This window comes from Centroberyx gerrardi, chromosome 18 (assembly GCF_048128805.1).
Source record: "Centroberyx gerrardi isolate f3 chromosome 18, fCenGer3.hap1.cur.20231027, whole genome shotgun sequence".
Lineage (NCBI taxonomy): Eukaryota > Metazoa > Chordata > Actinopteri > Beryciformes > Berycidae > Centroberyx > Centroberyx gerrardi.
The window spans coordinates 6,330,550-6,353,664 of NC_136014.1; the positions used below are offsets into that span (position 1 = coordinate 6,330,550).

General features: G+C 42.9%; 5 protein-coding genes and 1 long non-coding RNA gene across 6 annotated transcripts in view; 5 read left to right on the top strand and 1 right to left on the bottom strand.

Moving 5' to 3' along the window:
• The first annotated feature begins 4,607 nt into the window (after positions 1 to 4,607).
• actc1a (actin alpha cardiac muscle 1a) lies at positions 4,608 to 9,421 on the top strand. The gene is made up of 8 exons (XM_071908692.2): positions 4,608 to 4,636; positions 6,478 to 6,631; positions 6,778 to 6,906; positions 7,021 to 7,216; positions 7,389 to 7,550; positions 7,698 to 7,889; positions 8,846 to 9,027; positions 9,160 to 9,421. Exons 2-8 carry the CDS (start codon positions 6,503 to 6,505, stop codon positions 9,301 to 9,303), a joined length of 1,134 nt encoding a protein of 377 aa, XP_071764793.1. The 5' UTR covers positions 4,608 to 4,636; positions 6,478 to 6,502; the 3' UTR covers positions 9,304 to 9,421.
• Positions 9,422 to 10,621: 1,200 nt separating this feature from the next.
• Positions 10,622 to 12,355, top strand: LOC144542792 (inactive Rho GTPase-activating protein 11B-like). Its single transcript, XM_078290075.1, has 5 exons — positions 10,622 to 10,797; positions 10,871 to 10,967; positions 11,259 to 11,515; positions 12,079 to 12,250; positions 12,350 to 12,355. Exons 1-5 carry the CDS (start codon positions 10,622 to 10,624, stop codon positions 12,353 to 12,355), a joined length of 708 nt encoding a protein of 235 aa, XP_078146201.1.
• A 339-nt stretch (positions 12,356 to 12,694) lies between these two features.
• LOC144542750 (uncharacterized) lies at positions 12,695 to 13,661 on the top strand. Its single transcript, XR_013507439.1, has 3 exons — positions 12,695 to 12,855; positions 12,967 to 13,057; positions 13,413 to 13,661. It is a non-coding gene; the product is annotated as an uncharacterized LOC144542750 (long non-coding RNA).
• Positions 13,662 to 14,400: 739 nt separating this feature from the next.
• On the top strand, positions 14,401 to 17,795 carry scg5 (secretogranin V). The gene is made up of 6 exons (XM_071908704.2): positions 14,401 to 14,444; positions 14,966 to 15,191; positions 15,722 to 15,871; positions 16,209 to 16,321; positions 16,833 to 16,886; positions 17,178 to 17,795. The coding sequence occupies exons 2-6, from the start codon at positions 14,975 to 14,977 to the stop codon at positions 17,304 to 17,306; spliced, it is 663 nt and encodes a 220-aa protein (XP_071764805.1). The 5' UTR covers positions 14,401 to 14,444; positions 14,966 to 14,974; the 3' UTR covers positions 17,307 to 17,795.
• Positions 17,796 to 17,901: 106 nt separating this feature from the next.
• Positions 17,902 to 19,558, top strand: grem1a (gremlin 1a, DAN family BMP antagonist). Its single transcript, XM_071908705.2, has 2 exons — positions 17,902 to 18,041; positions 18,224 to 19,558. The coding sequence occupies exon 2, from the start codon at positions 18,225 to 18,227 to the stop codon at positions 18,765 to 18,767; it is 543 nt and encodes a 180-aa protein (XP_071764806.1). The 5' UTR covers positions 17,902 to 18,041; position 18,224; the 3' UTR covers positions 18,768 to 19,558.
• Positions 19,548 to 23,115, bottom strand: part of fmn1 (formin 1) — a 28,861-nt gene continuing 25,293 nt past the window's right edge. The window contains exons 17-20 of the mRNA XM_078290076.1: positions 21,099 to 21,150; positions 20,863 to 21,012; positions 20,341 to 20,422; positions 19,548 to 20,041 (exon numbers count right to left, since the gene is read on the bottom strand). Of these exons, the coding sequence (XP_078146202.1) occupies positions 19,979 to 20,041; positions 20,341 to 20,422; positions 20,863 to 21,012; positions 21,099 to 21,150 (347 nt within the window). The 3' untranslated portion in view covers positions 19,548 to 19,978. The remainder of the gene's footprint in view (positions 20,042 to 20,340; positions 20,423 to 20,862; positions 21,013 to 21,098; positions 21,151 to 23,115) is intronic.

A 23,115-nucleotide genomic window follows, 5' to 3' on the forward strand; every position in this document is an offset into this window, starting at 1 on the left:
GGCACACACACAGAAACAGACACATGCACACACAAACATAAGGACGCATGCACACATATACGCAAACGCACACACACACACACACAAAGGACAAAAAGGAGAGTAAAAATCCTGATAATGATGTTAACACAAATTACATTACACAGTATCAGTATTCAACGTATTCCCATGATGTCACATAGCCTATTCCTATGGTGCTTTACCATCTACACAGCTCATTGGCTGTCGTTGGCATTTGATTATAATCACCTGTTAATTTATTACAATCACCTGTTATTTTCCTACCAAGATGGCCATGTGGTGATGTAACACAATACTATGAATACCCCCTAAATAAAAAACACTATAAAATTCCTATAGGCTAGATTCCTATAGGGGCTTGAAGTGTGTCTGTGGTACCCAATCATGAGTATCTATTGAAATTATTGTACTTGCTATTTTTGTTATTGCCTACTATGGTATCACCATAATATCCCTTTGATATTAGTGTAAAATTCCTGTAGGGACTATGATATTTATATGATGATATTTTATGACACATTGCCAATTTATCATTCCTCTCTCTCTCTCTCTCTCTCTCTCTCTCTCTCTCTCTCTCTCTCTCTCTCTCTCTCTCTCTCTCTCTCTCTCTCTCACTCACACACACACACACACCTGTAGGCCTGTAGATCCACTCATGGGGCAGGACAATGGAGCGCTGACATGGAAACTTCCAAAGCACTCCATATATTTATAGAGCTGACATTATCTGAGTAACTGCTGGCAGTGCTTGATGGCCTTACTCTACACAGGTCTCTTAGCACTCAGTAAAACACACCCATTGACCCTGTGGTGTATTCACAGCACAGTGACACTAGGCCTGCTCATGAATTGTTTGGTTTTTTCCTCATTTATAGCATTGATCATGTGTGCTGAACCTCTACATTTAAACTGCATAATCAAACTAGTCATTTTTATTCACTGCTCAACATATAGCCAACTGATGGAGAATATGTTTATCAGGGTTCACACTGATCCTGAAATTCCTGGAATATCGTGGAATTTTGAGAGGTGTATTCCAGGAAAATACAGGGAATTTCAGGGAATATCAAGGGATTTTGCAAATGTGTCATTGTACAGGAATATACTAGAATGTATTTTACCACTTGGATCACACATTCATTGCATTAAATGGTTGTTTTCAGCCCAACTGTAGTACATAGCAGACTATTTACCCCAATCAAACCATGAAGGAATATTATTTTCAGATCCTGGAAGCACTGACTTAGTTATGGAAAGTCATGGAAATGCCATGGAAGTTTATATCAGGACCACAGTGGGAACCCTGGTTTACTATAACACATTAAATCTCTATCAGTGCATCTCTCATCTCTCCACTCTCCTCTCGTAATGATTTACAGTAACGAAATGGCTACCGATGTGAAAAATATGTAAATTGTTCTTTCTGATTAACATGTCAACCAGCATGCTGTCTCTCCAGCACCGCCGAGCCAGCAGCTGTTTACGGCAGGCATGTGGCACGTTACAATAACAGGCCTCGGTGCCAAGGACAGTGTACAACAATAGGACTTTTCACTGTCAAAGGCCGTTTTCAAATTTACTGCAACAGCCAACTGCAGAGGATGACACATTGGATTGCACAATGACAAAGTATCGGTACTTGTAATACTGTAATACTTATTATTATCTTCTGTTTGGAGGTATAGTAATCCAATAGTAATCAGATTAATTTTAGCAGGTAATCAGAAATATGTATAGGATTAACCCTCCTGACCTTACAATGGTCAAATGTGGCAGAAGTGCATAGTTTTATTTTATTTTTTATTTAAATAGCCTACAGAGGACACCTAGATATGTAATCAATATGAAAAACATTCAAATATATCTACATATTCTTAGGCTTTGTGCTCAAAGTTGGAATCAAGTGTCTTTCAGCAGCAGATGTGAAGTGACAACTTGGCAGGGAGCATGTGTTCGTTGGCATAAAACGCAGCAGCTTGATTTTCTTACACACTTCATAAACGCATTCCTCCCTGTCTTCAAATACATATATCTTGAACGGTAAGCAAACCATTGTCCAAGTAGCACTGGCTGTTAAAAAGCAATTGTTGCCAACAGCTGCAGTGTGTGTGTAATGGGGGGGGGGGGGGCAGAGGGGGCAGCTGTCGGGGAAAGACAGACAAACCCTGTGCTTCCTACATGCCCTTATAAGGACGAATGTCCCCCAAAACCATGACCCATTTAAGACCGACCTGCTTATCCTGATAAAGCCTTGGCGATAAAGATAGGGCACTGCCAAAAAGTGCTTCATTGACTTGAATGGAACTGTTGACAAAACACAGGACACCATTTTCATCCAGAAACTAACTTTTGATGTTTCTACTTGTTACCTTTCTCTCAACAACGTGCCGTACTTGCTCCTTCACAATACCTGCTTATTGAATGTGAGAGGCTCAATTGCAACTTATTAATATGAGTTAATGCTAACAAACTTGGAATGTACGTAATGTGAAAATCTAATGTGAAGCTTAGAATTGAAATGGCAGTCAAAGCATTACCAATCTATTAATGTGACAAACCACAAAGCGGTCCTATTTACTGTGTGTGTGTAGTTCTGTTTCATTTATTTGTTTTGTTGTCATTTTCTCAAAGTGTTGTTTTTAGTCTCCAGGGCCTAAAGTTTCATCTTGAAAACATAATCGATATTATGCTCTTGGGTCATTTGCAATTGATTTGTAATTTGTGACCCATGCAGACAGCAAGCAATTATTTAAACCTTCCTGTCCCGGTATTGTAGCCTTCATTGACTGTTGTTGGAGACCAGCACAAGGTGAGGGAATCCTGAAGGATTGTGTCTACTGGCTATCTCTGCTGCTGCTGTGAAAAATGTCTATATATAGAAGCCTCACAGCAGCCAGTAGGACAACACTGAGTTCAAATATGCCCACACATAATCCACAAGTGTGGCACATCCAACTGCAACACAGGTTTGTCGCATGCCTTCAATGTCTTTTGCCTAGAGTCACCATCCTAAAGGGTCTTGAAGTAATCATACAGGTTTGTGGTGGATTGAGATCATTGGGTCAAATGTTTTACACACCCAACACCCAAAACCCATTGCAGACTGCAGGGAGAACAGTATATATCAATGGTGATTCATGAGGAAATTCACTCAAATTTATATTGCAGTTATCACATTGCCAAGATACAAGATGTCAAGGAAGCCCAGGTCTATCAGTCCCCCTCTTATGTAAACGCTGGGAATAGAAATAGACAAGTAGGTTAGTAGCATCTCCCTCTGAGGTAGATTACGGCACACGGCTACAAATGGAATATTTCAAAGTGTTGCGGGTGGGGGGTCTTTACATTCTTATTGGGCCCGCAGGCTTCGGCTCCATTTAGAAAAAAGAGATTCCTGTGGCCTGATAGGGCCCCAGCAGAGGAGCGTAGGCACAGGGGGTGACGAATAAGGAGCCCGGGCTGCAGAGCGTCCACCCGCGGTCCGCAGCGACGTGTAGCCACTGGCACCTGTCACACTCCATTCCCCTAAAAGGAGAGAGCGGAGCCAATCAGAGCGCAGGGCTGCCCACGTCGCTGCCAGCACAGGCCGTCCTGGGGATCTGTCGTCTGGCGGAGGGTCTGGACCTTAACTTCTGGCCCCAGCTCCCTCCCAACCCCCCCTCCCTTTACAATCTTGCCTCTTCCAACCTCTCAGCTGTCTGGCATGTTTTTGCTCCCCACACCCCCTCTCTCTGTCACACATGCCATGCCGCTGGCAAACGGACACAGGCATTATACTCCCCGGACTGCAGCGAGAGCCCCTTAGACGGCTCCTTAACCAGATCGCTCAGACGGGCTCTAGGATTACCAACACACCCCCCTCCCTCCCCACATCCCCAGTGCCCCGTTTGAGCTTAGTCATATTAGCACGTCTTTCAGGGACATGGAGGGCAGTATGAATGGAGGAGAGATGCTGCTAAGTATGAGGCAGGATTTTGAATTTATTTAGCCAATTTCTTGATGAGGTTTGCAGGTGAAGGGCTTTCTAAGTGTCCCAAAGTGTCTGTGGCTATGAATTGCAAGGGCAACAGTTCATTCTGAAAGACCTGATTGATAACACTCCAACCAGACATGTCAACAATCCAAAAAAAAAAACACTCGGCACCCAAAAGGTCATGCACACAATATAGCATTTTAATGTCCGAACCACTACTTTATATTTGTCTTAAAAATTAATGTTATGTGTCGAGGAGATCTTGGCCCTCCTCAATGAATGTCAATAGAAGAACCATTCTAACTTTTCACCCCCCCCCCCCCCCCGTATCATAAACAATTATCATATGACCATCCGTCATAGCAATAATTTTCAGAACACTCCCCAATCTCCATTCCTTATTCCTGCCCCGGGCCATCCGTCTCCAAGGCGACATCAGTCCACTTTGGTGGCGTCCCTTGCCACCCTGACACAGGATCCACTTTACTGAACCATTTTACTAAGCAGCTCTTATTTGGGCTTGTGTGAACTCCTGAGCCCGCCCACCGGCCCCCAGCCTCAGGACGCTGGGGCATATTTAAGGACCCCCTCTCACCCTCGCCCTTTGTCCCAGTGGAAACTCCAGTCTTGCGGTACAACTTGGTGAGTCCCTTTGCTTGCAACCTCCTTGCGTTTCAACTGTTGCTTTTTGGACAGTACATGAGAGAGGGAACAGGGAGGATGACTAGACACTCCTGCTATAGGATCTGTTACTGCTTCACCATGGATACATGTGTTATAGTTTGACCACTGGGTTGTCACTAGACAAGCACAGCCAGAAGGCCAGGCTGTAGTTGCTTCTTTGATCAGAGTAGATGAGTTGTGGTGTAAACATATCACTGATGCTGCAATGGATGCTTGAATTCCAGTTTACTCTTCCAGAAAACTGGCAATGGCAGAGGAGGAGTTGAGAAAAGGATGAGAGCTAAGAGAGGGGAGAGAAAGGAGGGAAGAAAGACAGAGAAAGGGAAGGATTGGTGGTGCAGTGTGGGACAGTGCAGAGGCTGTTCCGATTGACTGACGGCTCATCCTGATACGTGAACAGTGACCTGTACTCTCTAGATTAGGAAGGGCTCTGAGGATTAGGATGGAGGAATGGGATGCCCGCTGTGGAGCGCCAGGCTTGCAGCTCTAACTCTGGTCAGACAGCGCCTAGGGAAGGAAGCTGTCAGGAGGAGAGTTTGACCGATGTGGGTTTTTAAAGGCCGATAATGATGCCAATATTTTTAAAATGAAGTCACCGATATTGTCAGGGTGGAAAAGCCTCTAAAACAGCATTTAGACCATCAGGAGATTCTAAAACTCTCCATCAATATCCAGACTTTTTTTTCTTCTTTTAGGGTTAGCAGCTCTTTACAGTAGGGTGACCCACATCACTTATTCAATGGTAGGGCAACTCTGGGATGTATTAGGCCTTGATATGAAAAATTAACTTACAAGGAGGCCACTTACAGTATAGGGTAGGATGGGTACATTCTGTTTTTTTCAGGGTATTCTCCTTTGTAACACCTAAGATGGCTCTTTCAGCATTTTGATAAAGCCGTCAGGGAAATCCTCAATGCAATGATGCCTTTGTCACGGTACCATATTGCCTTTTTAAGTCTCATGCACAGCTCCGAGGCTGATCTAGATGAAAACATTATGAGAAGTGCTAGAGCAGAGAAGTGTACTGAAAGACCGCTGAAGAATGCTGAATTTGAATGGGAAAGCTTCTATGAGGGGGGGATGGATGCAGTTGGGATGCAGGCTGGGGCCAGAGAGGCTGGAGGGATAGCAGCACATGGTGGGGCTCCAAACAGAGGAGGCTACTATGCGGCGACAGCTGAGGAGAGACCCCAGGCCTTCGCTGCCACTTGTCAACAGACACACCACCTCAGCTGTTAACTAGCTCTGGCTTACTGAGGAGATAGGGTGGGGGTGGGGGTGTGAGCTGAGGGGCAGGAGGGGAGTTCGTCAGGACTGACAAGGGTCCAAGGCTTAAAATAGAACTGCGAGTGTGTGTGGAGGGGGCTCTGCTATGTCCCTTTTTGGCTTTGCAGGCAGCTGTGAGACTCGGAGAGGAGATTAGAGCTCTCAGAGGTGTCTTCATAGTGAACATAGTGCTACATTGTTTCACAGTATCACATTGTTTTGTTTTTTCAAGAGAAATGACACTGTGGAGACTTAAAAAGGAAATATTACACATTTAAACATGATCAGGGGGTATCGTTGCTTGATGATAACCAGCAGATAGGGTTATTTTTGTGCATATAGTCACCAAAGCATGAGCGAAACAGTGGGGGAACAACCTTGAAGGTAGCCTACAGTGCTCAGTATATTGATGTAAACACTGTCAAATGGGACCTACAAAGGCAGATAGAATAAATTCCCATTCCGATGAATATCTTACAACAGCGCTGAAGCACACAAACTAAGATTTTTCCTGTGTTCCTGTGTTCCTACAGAAGGCCAGCCAAGTAAAGACCAAACATGTGTGACGACGACGAGACCACCGCCCTGGTGTGCGACAACGGCTCTGGCCTGGTCAAGGCTGGGTTCGCCGGTGATGACGCTCCCCGCGCTGTCTTCCCCTCCATTGTTGGACGCCCCCGTCACCAGGTCAGCCGCTCGAATGGGCACTTTGAACATAGAGCTAGATCACAGTGTGACAGGCTGTGAGTTCGTGAGAGATTCGGACGATGAGTGAAATCAGGCCTGTCCTTACTTGTTCCTGAGATTCTGACCTGCGTTTGCTTTGTTCGCAGGGTGTGATGGTGGGTATGGGTCAGAAGGACAGCTACGTGGGAGATGAGGCCCAGAGCAAGAGGGGTATCCTGACTCTGAAGTACCCCATCGAGCACGGCATCATCACCAACTGGGACGACATGGAGAAGGTGAGAATCAGGGATACAAGAACCCGTAGTAACATCTCAATGCACGTTTTCCTTTTATGCCTTTATCACACTCAGTCCCTTGACAGCTTTCTCCCCCTTGCCTCCGTCTCACAGATCTGGCACCACACTTTCTACAATGAGCTGCGTGTGGCCCCAGAGGAGCACCCCACTCTGCTGACTGAGGCCCCCCTCAACCCCAAGGCCAACAGGGAGAAGATGACCCAGATCATGTTTGAGACCTTCAACGTCCCCGCCATGTACGTGGCCATCCAGGCTGTGCTGTCCCTGTACGCCTCCGGTCGTACCACCGGTGAGTCTCCACTAAGAATTGAAACTCCTTGACCATAACACAGTACAACAAGGTACTGAACCTAGTCAGGGCTACAAAAGGATGAGATTGGACTGATAATACGTTGCTGTGAAGTTCTGGTTCTATGTTGTCGTCTATCACCCTGACAAATTGCTGTTTTTTGTCCTGCCAGGTATTGTGCTGGACTCTGGTGATGGTGTGACCCACAACGTACCCATCTATGAGGGTTATGCTCTGCCCCACGCCATCATGCGTCTGGATCTGGCCGGTCGCGACCTGACTGACTACCTGATGAAGATCCTGACTGAGCGTGGCTACTCCTTCGTCACCACCGGTAAGTAGGCCTTGCCAGGAGGAGAACCCCATTTATATTCAAGTCATTTAATTTATGGTTCAGCAAATGAATACAGGGAGGCTGTTCACGTATTGTTTGTATATCAGAGACTCAGTCGACTCACTCTGTGAACCTGCCTCCCCTCAGCTGAGCGTGAGATCGTGCGCGACATCAAGGAGAAGCTGTGCTACGTGGCTCTGGACTTCGAGAATGAGATGGCCACCGCCGCCTCCTCCTCCTCCCTGGAGAAGAGCTACGAGCTGCCCGACGGCCAGGTCATCACCATCGGCAACGAGCGTTTCCGCTGCCCCGAGACCCTGTTCCAGCCTTCCTTCATTGGTGGGTGTCCTGTCAGCGTCACTCTCTCCCACACTCCCCTCTGTCACCCCGTCATGACTCTTCACCCAACACTCAGCAGCTAGGGTTACTCCCTCTCACGCCAAGTCATTCTGCAAGTCATAATTATAAGTGATTATGTTTCATGTGTACAGTGAGTGGCTCTGTTGTGAGCTTACTCCACCTAGTGGTCAGTTGGAGACTTGGAGACTTTTTTCTTTCTTTTTTTTTACATCAAGATTCAGGAAGGCAGAACAATTAATATTGACATTGAAGTATACAATAATAACAATAATAATAATAATATTTATAATTTATTAATACCAAATATTCACAATAAAGTATCTTTGTGGACTGGCAGAGAACATCAATTAGATTGAAAATGTAGATCAAAATAAAGTTTAAAAGTAATCAAGAGGATAAGAAAATAAAACAACCTTATATCATAATAACACAGCACATCGCTCCAAGTCTTATCTGCTCTTTTTTCTAGCTTTGCAGGGAATCAAAAAATTCATGTAGAAATCACCCAAAAAAATAAGTTTAAGTATAAGTAACCTAATTACAGACAATAGAAGGATCATTTTTGCAGTTGAAATAATTATTTACATCTTTTCTTGTAGTAAATATATTTCCAATTGTTTTGTGTTGAGAAAACTCACCCCAAAATTAATGAACAATGTTACAATCATAAAGAGATAGATTCAGGTTCTAATTCACAGAGAGAACATTTGATACCAATATCTGCAATATTAGTGACACAACTTTTAGTGGGATATACTGTATCTCAGAGCCACACACTAACATGTTAATGCATCCATACTGTATTTTTGTACATTCAGAAATATACTTAATACCCAAAGCATTCCATATCTTTCCATTCCTGTAATCGCACATACGCTGCTGGCCTACAGTCTGAGCACTTGACTGACTCTTCTCATCTCATCTCACCTGCACAGGTATGGAGTCTGCCGGTATCCATGAGACCGCATACAACAGCATCATGAAGTGCGACATTGACATCCGCAAGGACCTGTACGCCAACAACGTGCTGTCCGGCGGTACCACCATGTACCCTGGTATTGCTGACCGTATGCAGAAGGAGATCACCGCTCTGGCCCCCAGCACCATGAAGATCAAGGTGAGCTTCTGCAGCAGCACTGAATTTTTCTACCCATTTGAATTGCTTTTGCTTGAATTCTTCTGCAACAAAAGAATGCACTTGGTTCTCCCACTAACCCCCACTTCTGCTTCTCCTCCCCCCCCCCTCCAGATCATCGCTCCCCCCGAGAGGAAATACTCCGTCTGGATCGGCGGCTCCATCCTGGCCTCTCTGTCCACCTTCCAGCAGATGTGGATCAGCAAGCAGGAGTACGACGAGGCTGGCCCCTCCATCGTCCACAGAAAGTGCTTCTAAATCTCCAACCAGCACCGAAACCCCACTCCGACCGCACCGACTTTCCTCCTGCCTGCATTTGTACTGTGCCCTTTGCTGTATATACATGTACTGTTGTAATAAAAATAGTTGCCTGTAACAGTAATTGGGTAGTTTTGTTGCTGTTAGTGAAGAGTCTGTCTCCGTGTACAGAAGGTACATTTTGCACACATGACACTGAACACACCACAAGATGCCCATAGGCCTGTTAACTCATATATTATTTGACTATGGTTGTGTGGTTTATAATGATGGTCATGCTCAACACCAACAAACATTCTTTCACAAGGGATGAAATATGAGAGCCATGATAAACAACTGTAAAATTACACTTTCAACATAAGAATGATAGTCTGTCCCAGAGCACAAAACAATAAAAAAAAAAAATACCTTGGACAAGGTCTGATTTCCAATACCATGTGAGATCATCATCAAAAATAGTAAGCCACCTTTTGATTTGCATATGAAAAAAAACTTGATTTCCTCCTGCCAAAAAAATTAAGATAAACATAAAGATTTAGTTCCCCTTTCTTCATAGGCTGCCTTAATAATATCATGAGGTCAGATGGATGTTTTGCTGCATTTACATCATATGGGAATAACAGTCACTATGGCTTGATAGTTAAAAGCAACAACTTAAACGTGTTCATGCGTTCAAGCTAATTTGAAGCAGAACACTATGACTATCAAAACACTATGATTGTAGTTTTCTGTAGACTTTGGTTGCTCCTGATCAGCTTTATCACACTTAACACACATGCACTTAGTGATGATACATACAAGTTCATGTTTTACCAAACATATGCAATATCATTGTAAACCAAACATCAGACATCAAATTCATCAAGTACCTGTGTCCTGCCATGGCATTTTAAGGATAACTTAATGATCACAAAAAGACTTCTTTAATAAAAAAGAATTTATTTAGACTTATTTGAAATTGTTATATCATTTCCAACATTTGACTGCAGGGATTTCTTTGGTAGTGACGTCAGAATTCAAGACGTCAGAGAAATTAGGGTCCATCACAAAATTCAGAGCTTCCAAATAGTATTTACCACCTGAAAGCTGATGTGAAAGATATTTTCAAGTAGAAAACTCATATTTACCATCTTTCCCATGGGACTTGAATGCAGCATTTTTTACCTCTCCTCTCCCAACCCCTTCAATGCTCACTTCCTGGTTACCTTTGCCACAGGTGATATGGATGAGCATAATAAAGCCAGCCTCCATTCATCAGTAACTCTGACAAACACACACAATCACATTTTTGTGTAGCCTCAGCAACATTTACAGCATCATGAAGATTACAGACAGCAACGTGATCCGCTTTCACCTTCGAGTCATCCATGGGATAACTATAAAGAGCTGTGAGAGGAAAAAGGAGAGACTGTTCATGGGTGGCACAAAGATCTTTGGTGTTCCTCTGGAAAATTTACAGAGGCGCTACATTCCTGAGTTTGGTCTGGTGCCCTGGTGAGTGTAAACAGCGGGGTTGGGAAGTTTATGGCATCAAATTGTTGTTTTGAAAAAATTTTGTGTGTCTCAGCTTTTTGGTGGATGCCTGCTCATTCCTTCTGGAGCGAGCCGGGACCGTGGGCCTGTTCAGAAAACCAGGCTCTCTTCCTCGCATTAAGACCCTCAGGGTAAGAGTCTGATCTGTGGCTCAAGTTAGTACTGATATAATCTCTATTGGAGCCATAGCATGGTCTGGTGGCTGGGGCAAGATGCTAAACCTCTATCTGTCACTGTACTCCGACAACTGGTGATATGCATGCCTGTAAATGAGTCACAGTGGGATACGCAAAGAAACCAATTCTGTGATGCTATATGCATTATGGCAAATTTGGTGCTCTAAATTCCTCAGTTTTGCTGTGAAAGAACTGCTTATTTTGGGGTAGATGGAATTCTTCATGCAGTGTTTCTCCTGGTTTCAGGCCAAGCTGAATCGTGGAGAGGGGTGTCTGTCCACAGCCCTCCCCTACGATGTGGCCAGTCTCATCAAACAGTTCTGCAGGGAGCTTCCAGAGCCCCTGTTTCCCTCCGAGCTCCATGCGGCGCTGCTCAAGGCCCAGGCGCTGCCCGCCCCGCAGGACAGGACCTCAGCCATCCAGCTGCTGTCCTGTCTGCTTCCCGCCAGAAACTCCTCCTGCCTGCATTACCTCTTTAACTTCCTCTCCCAAGTTTCCCAAAGGTCTGACACGATGCTAAGAACCTGGGGAACTGGGACTTCTGTACTCTTTTGCGGATTGGAGTTTTAGTCATGCAAACATTTCTCAGAGGCAAAAAACATCTTACTGGTTGAGTCCTCCACCCCAAAGAACCAGAGGTCAAGTTGGCTAACTGGCACTTGAATGGCAACGAAGGAATTCTGTTCAAAATACTAAATGGCAGTGACTTCTTTTTTGATTCATAACCATGACATTCCTAATCTTGGAAGCTCAGCAGCTAGCTAACTAGCTTACCTAGATAGCTAAAGGCTAGTATGGCTAGTTTGAACTTGAAAGGTCAGCTAGGCTAACCAGCTAATCTAGATAACTTTTTTCAGTTAGTAGCAAAAGCGCTAGGCTTCATGATATTGTCCACCTCCTCTCTTACACTTTTTTTTTTCACTCTGCAAGCTAACTTTTTATTTTATTTTACAAATTTCAATTTCTTTGCATTAATGAATACATTTGATTTGTTGAACTGTAGGCTCATTTCCACAAATGTCATGAATGTTAACGCCTCCCTCTTCATTCCATGTGCTCCTGTCAGATGCGCTGAAAACTTGATGACCAGCTCTAACCTTGCTGTAGTCTTCGCTCCATGCCTCTTGCCGCCTCCCAACAAGGCAGAGATGTCTGAAGCTCGCCTTGAACTTAGAGTCCTTGCGCTATGCACCTTCATCGAGAATCCCCAGTCATTTGGTATTTACCCCGTTAAACCAGTTAGTCATCCAGTATTGACATTGGGATTTGCATAAGGGTATTTGTATCATAGACTGGACATCGACAATGATGATATTGGTCTTCACTATATTTCCCAGGTGTGATTCCTAAGGCCGTAATGGATAGTATGGAATTTCTGATGGATTTCCATCATGTACAAGACACACGCTCAAAGAGAAGGAATAGAAAAAGAAACAGTCTACGAGGTAAAAGAAAACAACAACCTTCACAGCCAAATTATTTTTAGTCTGTCTTCATCACAACCAGTCAATGAGAATGCAATTTGCCTTTAAACAAGAACAAAGGAATCCATTACTGAGGGATGGTGTTACTACTACTACAAAATGGAGCGGTAGGCTATTTGCTCAGTTTCTCAATTCTAAACCTTCCATTTGCTCTTCCATTTCATTTTCTCAAATCCATGTAGTGATGCCATCCGTCAAGACAGTGCCCTGGACTCCTGTGAGGTCAAAGGTCAGGCCTCCATCAGACTCGGAGCAGAGCCAGGGATCCACCTCTGTAGGCACACGGTCCCTAAAGAGGAGCCTCGGCCTGGACACCTTCCCCAGCGTCCTGCTGTTTAGGACTTGCACGCCTTGCACAGGTAAAGAAAATGCTAAGTGAGAAGCAAACAGTGTGGGATGGGGAATTTTTACACCAAACTTTCACAGAATACCATGTTGCTACTACAGTACATTAATGGAATCCTTTATAGATCAAGGTTCAAGCCCCACAACAGCTTTGTTGGACAGTTCCAGCCCTGTTGGCAAAGAGACAGGCAGGACTCCATGCGAGAGATTAAAGAGGTAAATGATTTTCAGATCAGTTTAAAGGATAGCGATACATTTTCTGGTTCAGAAGTGGTAATATTATAATGAAGCTCATTTGTGAATAGAAACCCAGTCTTCCATTCCTGTTCTATGAGGCAGCTTCAGATTTTTCATCTTGCACCACATGTTTGAGTCTTTGATTTCTGGCTTTGGGAGAGACCCGATCAAGTTAACAAATAGACTGTGGGAATAACTTGTACAACGTCTTAAACTGAGTGGTATTCTTTAATGGAGTGACATTGACGGTGTGGCTTCATGTTTAACTGCAACATCCCAAGACTAATGCATACTGTATGATGTTTCAGTGGTCTCTGTTCCTTCTTGTTAGCAGAGAACTGCGTGGCATCGGCCGTTTCTCCAAGTTCACCAGAGGACAAGATGCAGGCAGCTCTCCTGTGCTCACTAGTGTGGGGAAACTGCATCTAACGCCTTGGAGAAGACGCTCTACGCTCTAGTGTCTGAAGGATTGGCCCATATTCAACATGTGAATGCTGATAGAAGACCAGTTTCTGTCATAGACTACTTTATATTCTCATGTGAGATCATCCAAGATCACTAGTCCTATGGTAGGACATTTTATGACTGGAGACATTAAAAAGTCACATTTTAACATTCTACATTTTAATAAATTTTATGTATTTATGACTGCAACAGTATGCATTTATTTTACAGTAGATTATTCTTTGTGCAACATAACTTTTCTGTATATTTTTCCATTAACTGAATAAATTTTTAAATTACTAATTTATTTATTTATTTAAAATTTCTTGAGTGAATCTCATAATGGTTTTTACCACTACATGTTGTACACATGGGTGTTAATTGGTTATGGCAAGGAGTGCTATTTATAGCTTGGACTTGAATGAATTGAAGCCCCTGTTTTTTCTCGACGCCTTCCTACCTGCTGCAGTAGGCTTATCCTGGGCTAATTATTGGCACTACCCAACAGCCAATGAGAGGAGAGGATTTTTGGTTTCTAAGCAACTGCATCTGAACCGTGAAGCGAGGCGGATCGGCATCCTCGCGCAAATGCATCAAGGTAGCAAGAGTTAGGCAGAATAGTACCGGTCAAGCGAATTTCCCTTCAAAGTAAAAGCTGAAATTTGTCAGGAGAATGGATGATAATTCACTTTTGGGGTGTGAAGAACAACAGAAATTAGTATTACAAATTATTGGACGATTAAATCAATGGAATTAAACTATAGCTCTAAAATAGATACTAAAACACATGTTAAAGACCATGTTCGTTAATAGCCTAACTGTTTTATTTTGAAAATGTTGACCGGAAATTACAATTTGTTATTCTGGCTGGCTTCACGCTGGTCTCGCGCAATAGGCAGGTCCCTCCATCCGCGCGGACAAGGTAAGGGAAAATGCAAAAAAAAATCTTACTTTGATCATTTATTATATTATTTTTTAGCGAATAAAGTGTTATTTATTTACATGTAATGCTATATAATCATTTGTGTGCAGTCTTTGAGACGTATGTTTATATTCACATCGGCCTCAGTGGCTCTATTTACCTCTGACGTAGTGTGAATGGCGCACCGAGGCTTTATTCCATTTTCAGACATTTGATATGCTACTACGCTTCTCTTTAGCCTGCAACCTACTATTAATCTTCATAACAAAAACTTCTCGACAACATATAGCGTTATCCTTGCTATGCCACCACTCTTTCTACATTACGGGCCCCGTATTAGTAATTGAGCATATCTTCTGGCAGGAAAATGCAGCCGTTTTTTAGCCTGTATCAGTTGCATGTTACATAAATAAACATCTACAGTCTAAACGAGACTTTACTCATCTCCACTGACTGCCGTTTGCTAAATTAGGCTATCCTTTTGTGTTTTTGTATTGTACTCCATTGTTTTGTTTCTGTAGACGACAGAAATGGGCTCGGCGGTCAGGTTATCGCTGCTCGGCGTCCTGCTGTGTGTGCAGGTCGGCAGGGCTTCAGCTCGCAGCCCCCGCACGGCGGACCAGGTGTCCGAGGCCGACATCCAGCGCCTGCTGCACGGCGTCATGGAGCAGCTGGGCATCGCTCGGCCCAGGGTGGAGTATCCCGCACACCAAGCCACCAACATTGTCGGGCCTCAGAGTATACAGGGTGAGTTTTGTGCATTTATAAAGGAAGCATATAGGTAATAGAAACCGAGTGTACTAAATATTACGAATAGACCCACCTGCTCTTTCCATGAAGCAGACAAACCAGGTGAATCCAGGTGAATCCAGGTGAAAGCTGTGATGTATTACTGACTTCACATTTCAGTCATCAAAAGTAATCATTTCAGTCAGTTGCAGTCATTTTTGGGCAGTGCTCCTAATATTGTGTATGCTAAGAGCAGATTAGTTGTGCTCATTTATTCAGACCTATTCACATTAAGAAAATGCCGTAAAAAAAAAAATGCTGTACATTTCCTTTAGTGTAAGGTTTTCATTTCATTGAGTCAGCAAATTTAGGAAATATTGCCTTCATTATAGCCAATTGACAAGTTGGTTAAAATGGACTTTAAGGAAGTAAGTCATGGAAAATACTCCACACTCCACACGTTTTTCCACATTATGCTTTGTGTAGCAGGCAATCCTGGCTCTTGGGGTCATTGAAGTCCTTGAAACTGCTTTGTTTTTCTCCACAAGGTGGTGCTCATGAGGGGCTGCAGCACCTGGGCCCCTATGGGAACATCCCTAACATTGTGGCTGAGCTGACGGGCGACAACGTGCCCAAAGACTTCAGTGAGGACCACGGCTACCCGGACCCTCCGAACCCATGTCCCCTGGGCAAGACAGGTACAACCCAGCACCATAAAAGACCTCCACCTCTAAACATATTAAACCAATCACCATTGAACTGGTAGGGGGTTATGGTATCTCCTCCTCAATTACTTCCACACACTTTGACACACATCCAGTGATATGGCAAATGCTGATGCTGCCACAGTGCCAAATCTTTAGTTTTCCTTGTATTTACTTTTCCTGTTGCTGTTTTGAGTGACAGCTAACCAGTTTTTAATCAACTGCTTAAAAGCTGGCCTTTCCAGGACACAGACAGGACTTGAACAGAACAGTTAAACTAATGCATTCTCCATTTTCTCACATGGCTGCCTGTGTCTCATCACATTTACAGCAGCAGACGGGTGTTTGGAAAACGCCCCGGACACAGCGGAGTTCAGCAGAGAGTTCCAGAAACACCAGCATCTGTTTGACCCGGAGCACGACTACCCGGCTCTGGCAAAGTGGGTGAGTATAGAGACAAAACACACACTCTGTGTCGTATTTACTAAGAGGCGACCTAATTACTACTGTGCACAAAAATGTAACAGCCGCAGCGCCAGTTTAGTGTCTGATTTATTAAGACCACTTCTCATCCTTTGACATATGAAAGAGAGTAATTCTCTCTCTTATTTGTCATCCTCTGTGCCTGTTGTGCCTGTGAACAAATAACACAACGATACCAGTTAAGTAGAGTTAAATGAGGACAGGGTTTTTGTAGTTTGAATGATCAAACAAAACTTGTTTGTAATTTGCATGGGTGCATCCTCCACCTCGAGGCGTATTGTATCTTGGTGGGTCTGGCCCAAAGAAGTCACCCTTTAAGAATGACTGTTTTTATTCCCTGGAAAGGCATCCAGGCAATTTGTTGACTGTAATCTAAGAACAAAGGGCCCGGCTGTAAAACAATGGAAACATGATTTTATGTCTCAACTGTTTTTTTTTTTCTTTTCTTTTCTTTTTCACATTTCCTTTTCAGAACAAGGAGCTTTTGTACCAAAAACTGAAGGGAGGACCGAAGAGAAGAAAAAGGGTATAGTGTTTCTTGGTTGTCTTTTTCCTTTTCCTTTGTAGGAAACCGCATCACCACCATTGAGATTCTCCCCCCCAAAGGAACTAATGTACTCTTAAACTCACTGCTTTGAATGTGAAATCATATTGTGACCAAGCCAATGACCTCATCTTGGACTTGGACTTTTTTGGATAAAAATTGACCCACCTTGGACTTATTTGATATTTTGTTGTACATTATCAGCATTTCAGGATAGGGTTAGAAGTAGAGTGTTTTATATGAATACTAACATTTTTGTGTGTCTGCCTGCAGAGTGTCAACCCCTACCTAATGGGCCAGAGGCTGGACAATGTGGTCGCCAAGAAATCCGCTCCCCACTATCCTGAGGAAGAGGAGGGAGAGGCGCCGACCCCTTCTGTCACCGCCAAATCCACACCCTAAACTTTAATACTTTAATCACTTTAATATCAAAGTATATCTGAAACTGTATCATAATCAAGTTGTATAGCTTGGGAAGAATGTGAAATCAGAAACAAGTTTACTTATTCACGGGTGTACAGATTGAGTTACTCACCATATGAGGTTTAATGTTTGTATGTTCTGATATGACAATTTCAAATACTCTATCTGTGTCTTGCAGCAGGATTCAAAGGCAAATCATATCCTTAGTAGTGGCTTTGGTTGGCTTCTGTGCAAAAATGTTACCAGCGTATTCAATGGTTGTAAACGACTTTACTGTAGCATGACACACAGAGCTTAACACATTCTGATTAGCATCTAATTCACTACACAATACTGCATTAAGAAGAATCTCTATGGGCATTACTGAAAACTGCCGTTGGTCACTTCACCTTGCCAAAACGCTTGTGTTCTGCTTTTTATTTTTTCTGTAAAGTCAAATAAACGATTTACCTGCATTGACAACGTTTGGAGTGGGTGGTTGTTGTTGTTTTTTTATATCAGACAGATAAACTGAGGATTAGAGATTGGGGGCGGGTTCTGCAGAAGCATTGACACACAAGACAGTTTAGAAACCCCCTCAGTGTGTCATTCATAAAGACACTGCTGAGAAAGTCGGACCTCTGGAAGTTTTCTTAATACTCCAAGGAACTCGGCAGTGCAGTAAATTGTCTCTCTGGATCAGATTTTCTTGTGTGGATTTTGCATAATCAACAGGTAAGTTCATTTAGTGCTTATTACTGATGATTTTGTTACACTGAATTCACAAAATAACATGTAAATAGTATATTAGAAATAAGGGATGATGCGTAATCCGCGCGTAAAAGCCGTGCGTAAAATGTTCTCCATCCACGCATCCATGACTGATCTCTGCATTGCTTTTCCCCTTCACCTTAAAGGATGAAGACACCATCAGTGCTGACCTGTGCAGTAGTGCTGGGGCTGCTGCTCAGTCCGTCGAGAAGTGCAGGTGCCGCGACATTTCAAGGCGCGTTCCCGCACCCGTACAAATACAACCCGAACGAATCGGAGAGGTCGCAACAACCTCCCGTCAGCGGATTCATCTCCCGCGGGATGGCGGGGCCCGTGACGACCGCCGACGAGGTGCTGGAGTCCAGTCAGGAAGCCCTGCACGTGACGGAGCGCCGCTACCTGAAGCTGGACTGGTGCAAGACGCAGCCGCTCAAGCAAACCATCTACGAGGAGGGCTGCCTGAGCCGCACCATCATCAACCGCTTCTGCTACGGCCAGTGCAACTCCTTCTACATCCCGCGGCACATCTACCGCGAGGACAGCGCCTTCCAGTCGTGCTCCACGTGCAGACCGAAGAGCTTCACCACGGTCACGTACACCCTGATCTGCCCGGGCCAGACGCCGAGCACGAGGAAGAAACGGGTGCAGCGCGTCAAGCAGTGCCGCTGCACAACTATAGACCTGGATTAGATGTGCACGACTAATATCATTTTTTTTTCCTTCATGGGAGAGGAAAGTGGAGTTATGCAAAAAACAAAAAAGGGGAAAGTGTATGTTGCATACATGGGCGTCAATTTATCATGATAATGGAGAGCAAAGATCAAGCAAATTGCCAGAAGTTTAGTTGAAAGCCATGTCTAAAAATACATCAGTGGAGCGTTCAGGACCAATGTTCCCTCTAAGCTGATAACTAATAATTTATCACACTGACTAAATAATAATATCTTGCCAGTCATCAGTCATTGCTCCACTTTGTCCCCAGAAAGTCAGTTTATTTATATAAGCAGGTTTGGAAGTTTTGGCAAATGATATTAAATGCAGGGACTTTATTGCCATATTTGAGTTGATTGACGCCCCTTAAGCACTATGAGAGCATGTATATATGCACAGAGAAAGGTACCGAGGTGGACCAAACCTAATGCTTCATTGGACTTACTAACCCACATGACCGGTTTAGCATTGGGGTAAGCTTGTGTGTATTCATAAAGTTATTGCTTGTTGCAGACATTGTTGAAATAACAATGTAGGCCTATGGATGTGCAAGGATTGTATAAAAAAGCCTACTATGTAAGAAACTGTATGAATTCAACGGACTAAGATAGTTGTATGTGTTTCCACTGTGTGGGATGTAAGCTGAAGGCTTTGCTGATATATAGATAATTGTTTAATTTTTTATTTTTTAACAACCTGCACTGTTAGATGTCACTTCATTTTATGACAGTGTATAATTTGTGTAACTGAATAAACTGTTTTCAATTTCATTTTCTGTCTGATCAATGATTTAATTTGTGGAAAAAAATATTCTAAGAGAAGAGGAGACTAAACATTTCAGGATGAAGTAAAAAAAAAAAAAAAATTAAAGTGCAATGTAAGAATCTACGTGCAGCTAAAGTTAGCACTGAAATATATACAAAATAGTATTCGAATCTTTCAGATCAAAATACATTGTAATGATAAAGCATAGAACGTAAAGCTAACTCAGTCAGCCAATGAAGGAGATTCCTCCACTGAGAATTCAAGGTAATTGTCAGATGAAGAATATAGTCTTCTATTCAAAATGCTGTGGTCAAACAGAAGAAGGTCCATGTTGTGTCCAGCAGGGACAGGTTGGCGTAAAAATTAGAGTCAGAGACGAAAAACAAAAACTTCTTCTCTCACTTCACTTCTTCTTCTTGTGTTTTTCACACCTCCTGAGTCTCTGACGTGGCAGACATGTTGGCCTCTTTCTGCCGCAGCCTCTCTTTCTGTTGGGGGTCAAGTAAAATAATATAATAAACTTTATTTCTATAGCACTTTCCTTACGTTTCACGGTTAAAAGAAGTTCTCTACTAATCCAGTTAATGAATAGAATAGGATTTTGTATGTATGCTGCAGAACTCTATTAGGAAATACTGTACATTTGTTCTTTTTTTTTCCGTTTTAGACACTTTATTACTAGTGGGTGTCCAGGGTATTATATGGCAATTGTCTGCTGTTTTGTGTTTTTTACCTGATGTACACTGAGGCAAATTTCAATTAACTGATGTGTTGAATGTTGTCTTACCAGGCTGTTAGGGTTGATCTTTCTGGTCTCCACCTTCTTCTCTCCTGTGATTCTCTTCACTGACAGCTGGGCCTCTTTCAATCTACAAAGAAACAGTAAAAAAAAAAAAAGATAGTTGAAGAGTACAGGTAGTAAAGTCAAGATAAGGTTCACTTGGTTTGTATGTTCAAACTTCAGCATTTGACACTTGTTTCTAATATAAACCCCTTTAGAATTTGAATCAGTGTATCAGCCAGATGATTCCTCCATGTGCAGGTAAACTGTGATTTTGTGACCGAAAGTTTGAAATCTAAATGGAAATAGAATTGACAGTGTTGATTCAGTGATTTCATTCATTTATTCATTTTCATTTTGATATGAAAACCTTCTTATGCCCAAAATATCAGAATTTTGAGGAAAACCCACATTGTGAATTGACTGAATTGAAAATGAATTCAGCTCATTTCTGGAATATACTATACTTCACAGACAGCGGTGGTTCTAGACACACACACACACACACATCACACAGCTGTCAGATACCTCTCTTTAGAGATGCTCTTGTTCTCCCTCTTCCACCTGCTCTTGAAGTCACCGCAGAACTCAAACCAGAGCATGAAGAGGTGAGCCGTGGCCACCTCCTTCTCTCCAGACTTGGGCCTCAGACCAAAATACAGCACCAGCTCCTGGAAACTGACCAGAGAACAGAGGAATGAAAAACCTAGATACCAGGATGGAGATAGGATTTTATTAAGGACAGTATGGTTATATTCTCCAACCTTTTTTGTACAGTCATCAACTGGTATGAAGTTTCGGCGTGTTCTTTCCGTGCTGTGAAGAAAACAGACAAGGAGATGTTTTTGTTTTTTTTAAATATTCATAATCCCCTTTTTCCTATGGACAGTCTGTTGATATAAATACTCATAGGAACACACTAAGAAGCTCCTGTATGATGATGCCCCTGTCAGAAGGAGCCAGACGACCATTTGGCCTCTTCAAAACAGCAATTACACGCTCGGTTATTCAACAATGGGGGCATTCTTGCTGCCACTTTCACATTGCTATTATCACAAAATAAGAGGCACACTACTACCTGTCTCTGCCCGGCTGTAATGTGGCGGGATTCTATTTCAGTCCCAGCAAAAATGTCTGTCTTAACGAATCAGTTCATCTCAGTAGTATTCCATCTTAAAATCAGATTTTTCTTAAGACAAGTGAAAAAATATAATTTTACTTGATTCCAATGCAACTTTCCATTTTCTGGAATCAGTCATGTTCTCTTGAAACTAATGGGGTGATTTGCCTTAATATCATTATTATGACACTTGTCTTCAGAAACTGTGTCTGTGATTCTTTATACCAAAGGAAACCAGCCCCTCTGGGGTCACATGGTAGAAAAAAAAAACTTGATGTGTAAATCCGTGTGAACGGATTTGTAAACTGTGCGAAGGATTTGTAAACTGTGCGAAGGATTTGTAAACTGTGGGAAGGATTTGTAAACTGTGAGAACGGATTTCAAAACCGTACCCTCGCATTCACAATCCGTGCGAACGGATTTGTAAACCGTTTCCGCACAGTTTACAAATCCGTTTGCACGGATTGTGAATCCGAGGGCACGGTTTTGAAATCCGTTCTCACAGTTTACAAATCCATTCGCACGGATTTACACATCAAGTTTTTTTTTCTACCATGTGACCCCAGAGGGGCTCCGTAAAAGGGACAAGAGAGGCAAAAGATCTAATGTCGGTGAGTCCAGCTTTCTCTGGAGTTTGGATTTTGCTCTTAAATTTTGATTCGTTGCTTTCTGTGGGCAGCGAAGATTTCCCACAAGTGTCCATACCTGATACCAGAAATTAATTTGGGCAAATAGTATGGCAACTCAATTAGAGGGGATGTGACACTTTTCTCTGTTGCAGCCCCACTTTCTGATTGAGGCTGATAATACAGGTGTATTTTACATAAGAATTTTGCCTAGTGCAGCTTTAACACTGAATACAAAATGGACTTGGTAGGATGATTGGATGATGATGATGATGATGTTTTGCCGTGCAGAGGAGAGTCTCTGAGAAGGCGCACAGAGTCTCAGTGCCTGTCTGTCTGTCTGTCTCAGTCATTGCCAAATCCGTCTGATCCCTATCTGAGTGTCTGAACCCATCCCATCCCCCAGCTATCTCCCTCACACACACAGATATATCACAGTCACTCCACCCAAAAGGAACAGGGATACAGATATTCACCACAGGACCAGGATGTAGCCTGCCTTTATCTGAACGCATGAGACAATGGGATCATTTGGAGGGAGTGTGTGTGGAGAGAGGGAGGGGAGAGGAATGATGCTGACCGCATTACATGTTCATGCTCACTGGATGCTAGTAAGCACATAGTTGCATAGTGGCACTGTGCTGCAACTCAGTTTACACCTTACTGTAACACGCAAACAATGAGGGTAATGCTGCGTATAGAGGAAGAGGGGTGCATTGCATCAGAGTTTGTATGGAGGATTTGCAGGATTTAAAAATTACATTTATAAGCATAAATCAATAACAGGGTGTCAGCACATACTTAGAAAGTCTAAAAAGTCTTTTAAATTGAAATATCTGAATATATTGAACCAATATGGTTAAATGTTGCCTTTGAGTCCTAAAAACAGTTTCAGAAGTCTTACATTTTTTACTTTTTCTTGATGCATTACATTTCAGGGAAATCTGTTTGCTTGCATAAAAGTAAACATTGATACTGCTACTGTGTTTTGCTCTCCAGGTATATTTTTGCTGTGAAATTGGTTTTAAAGTTAAA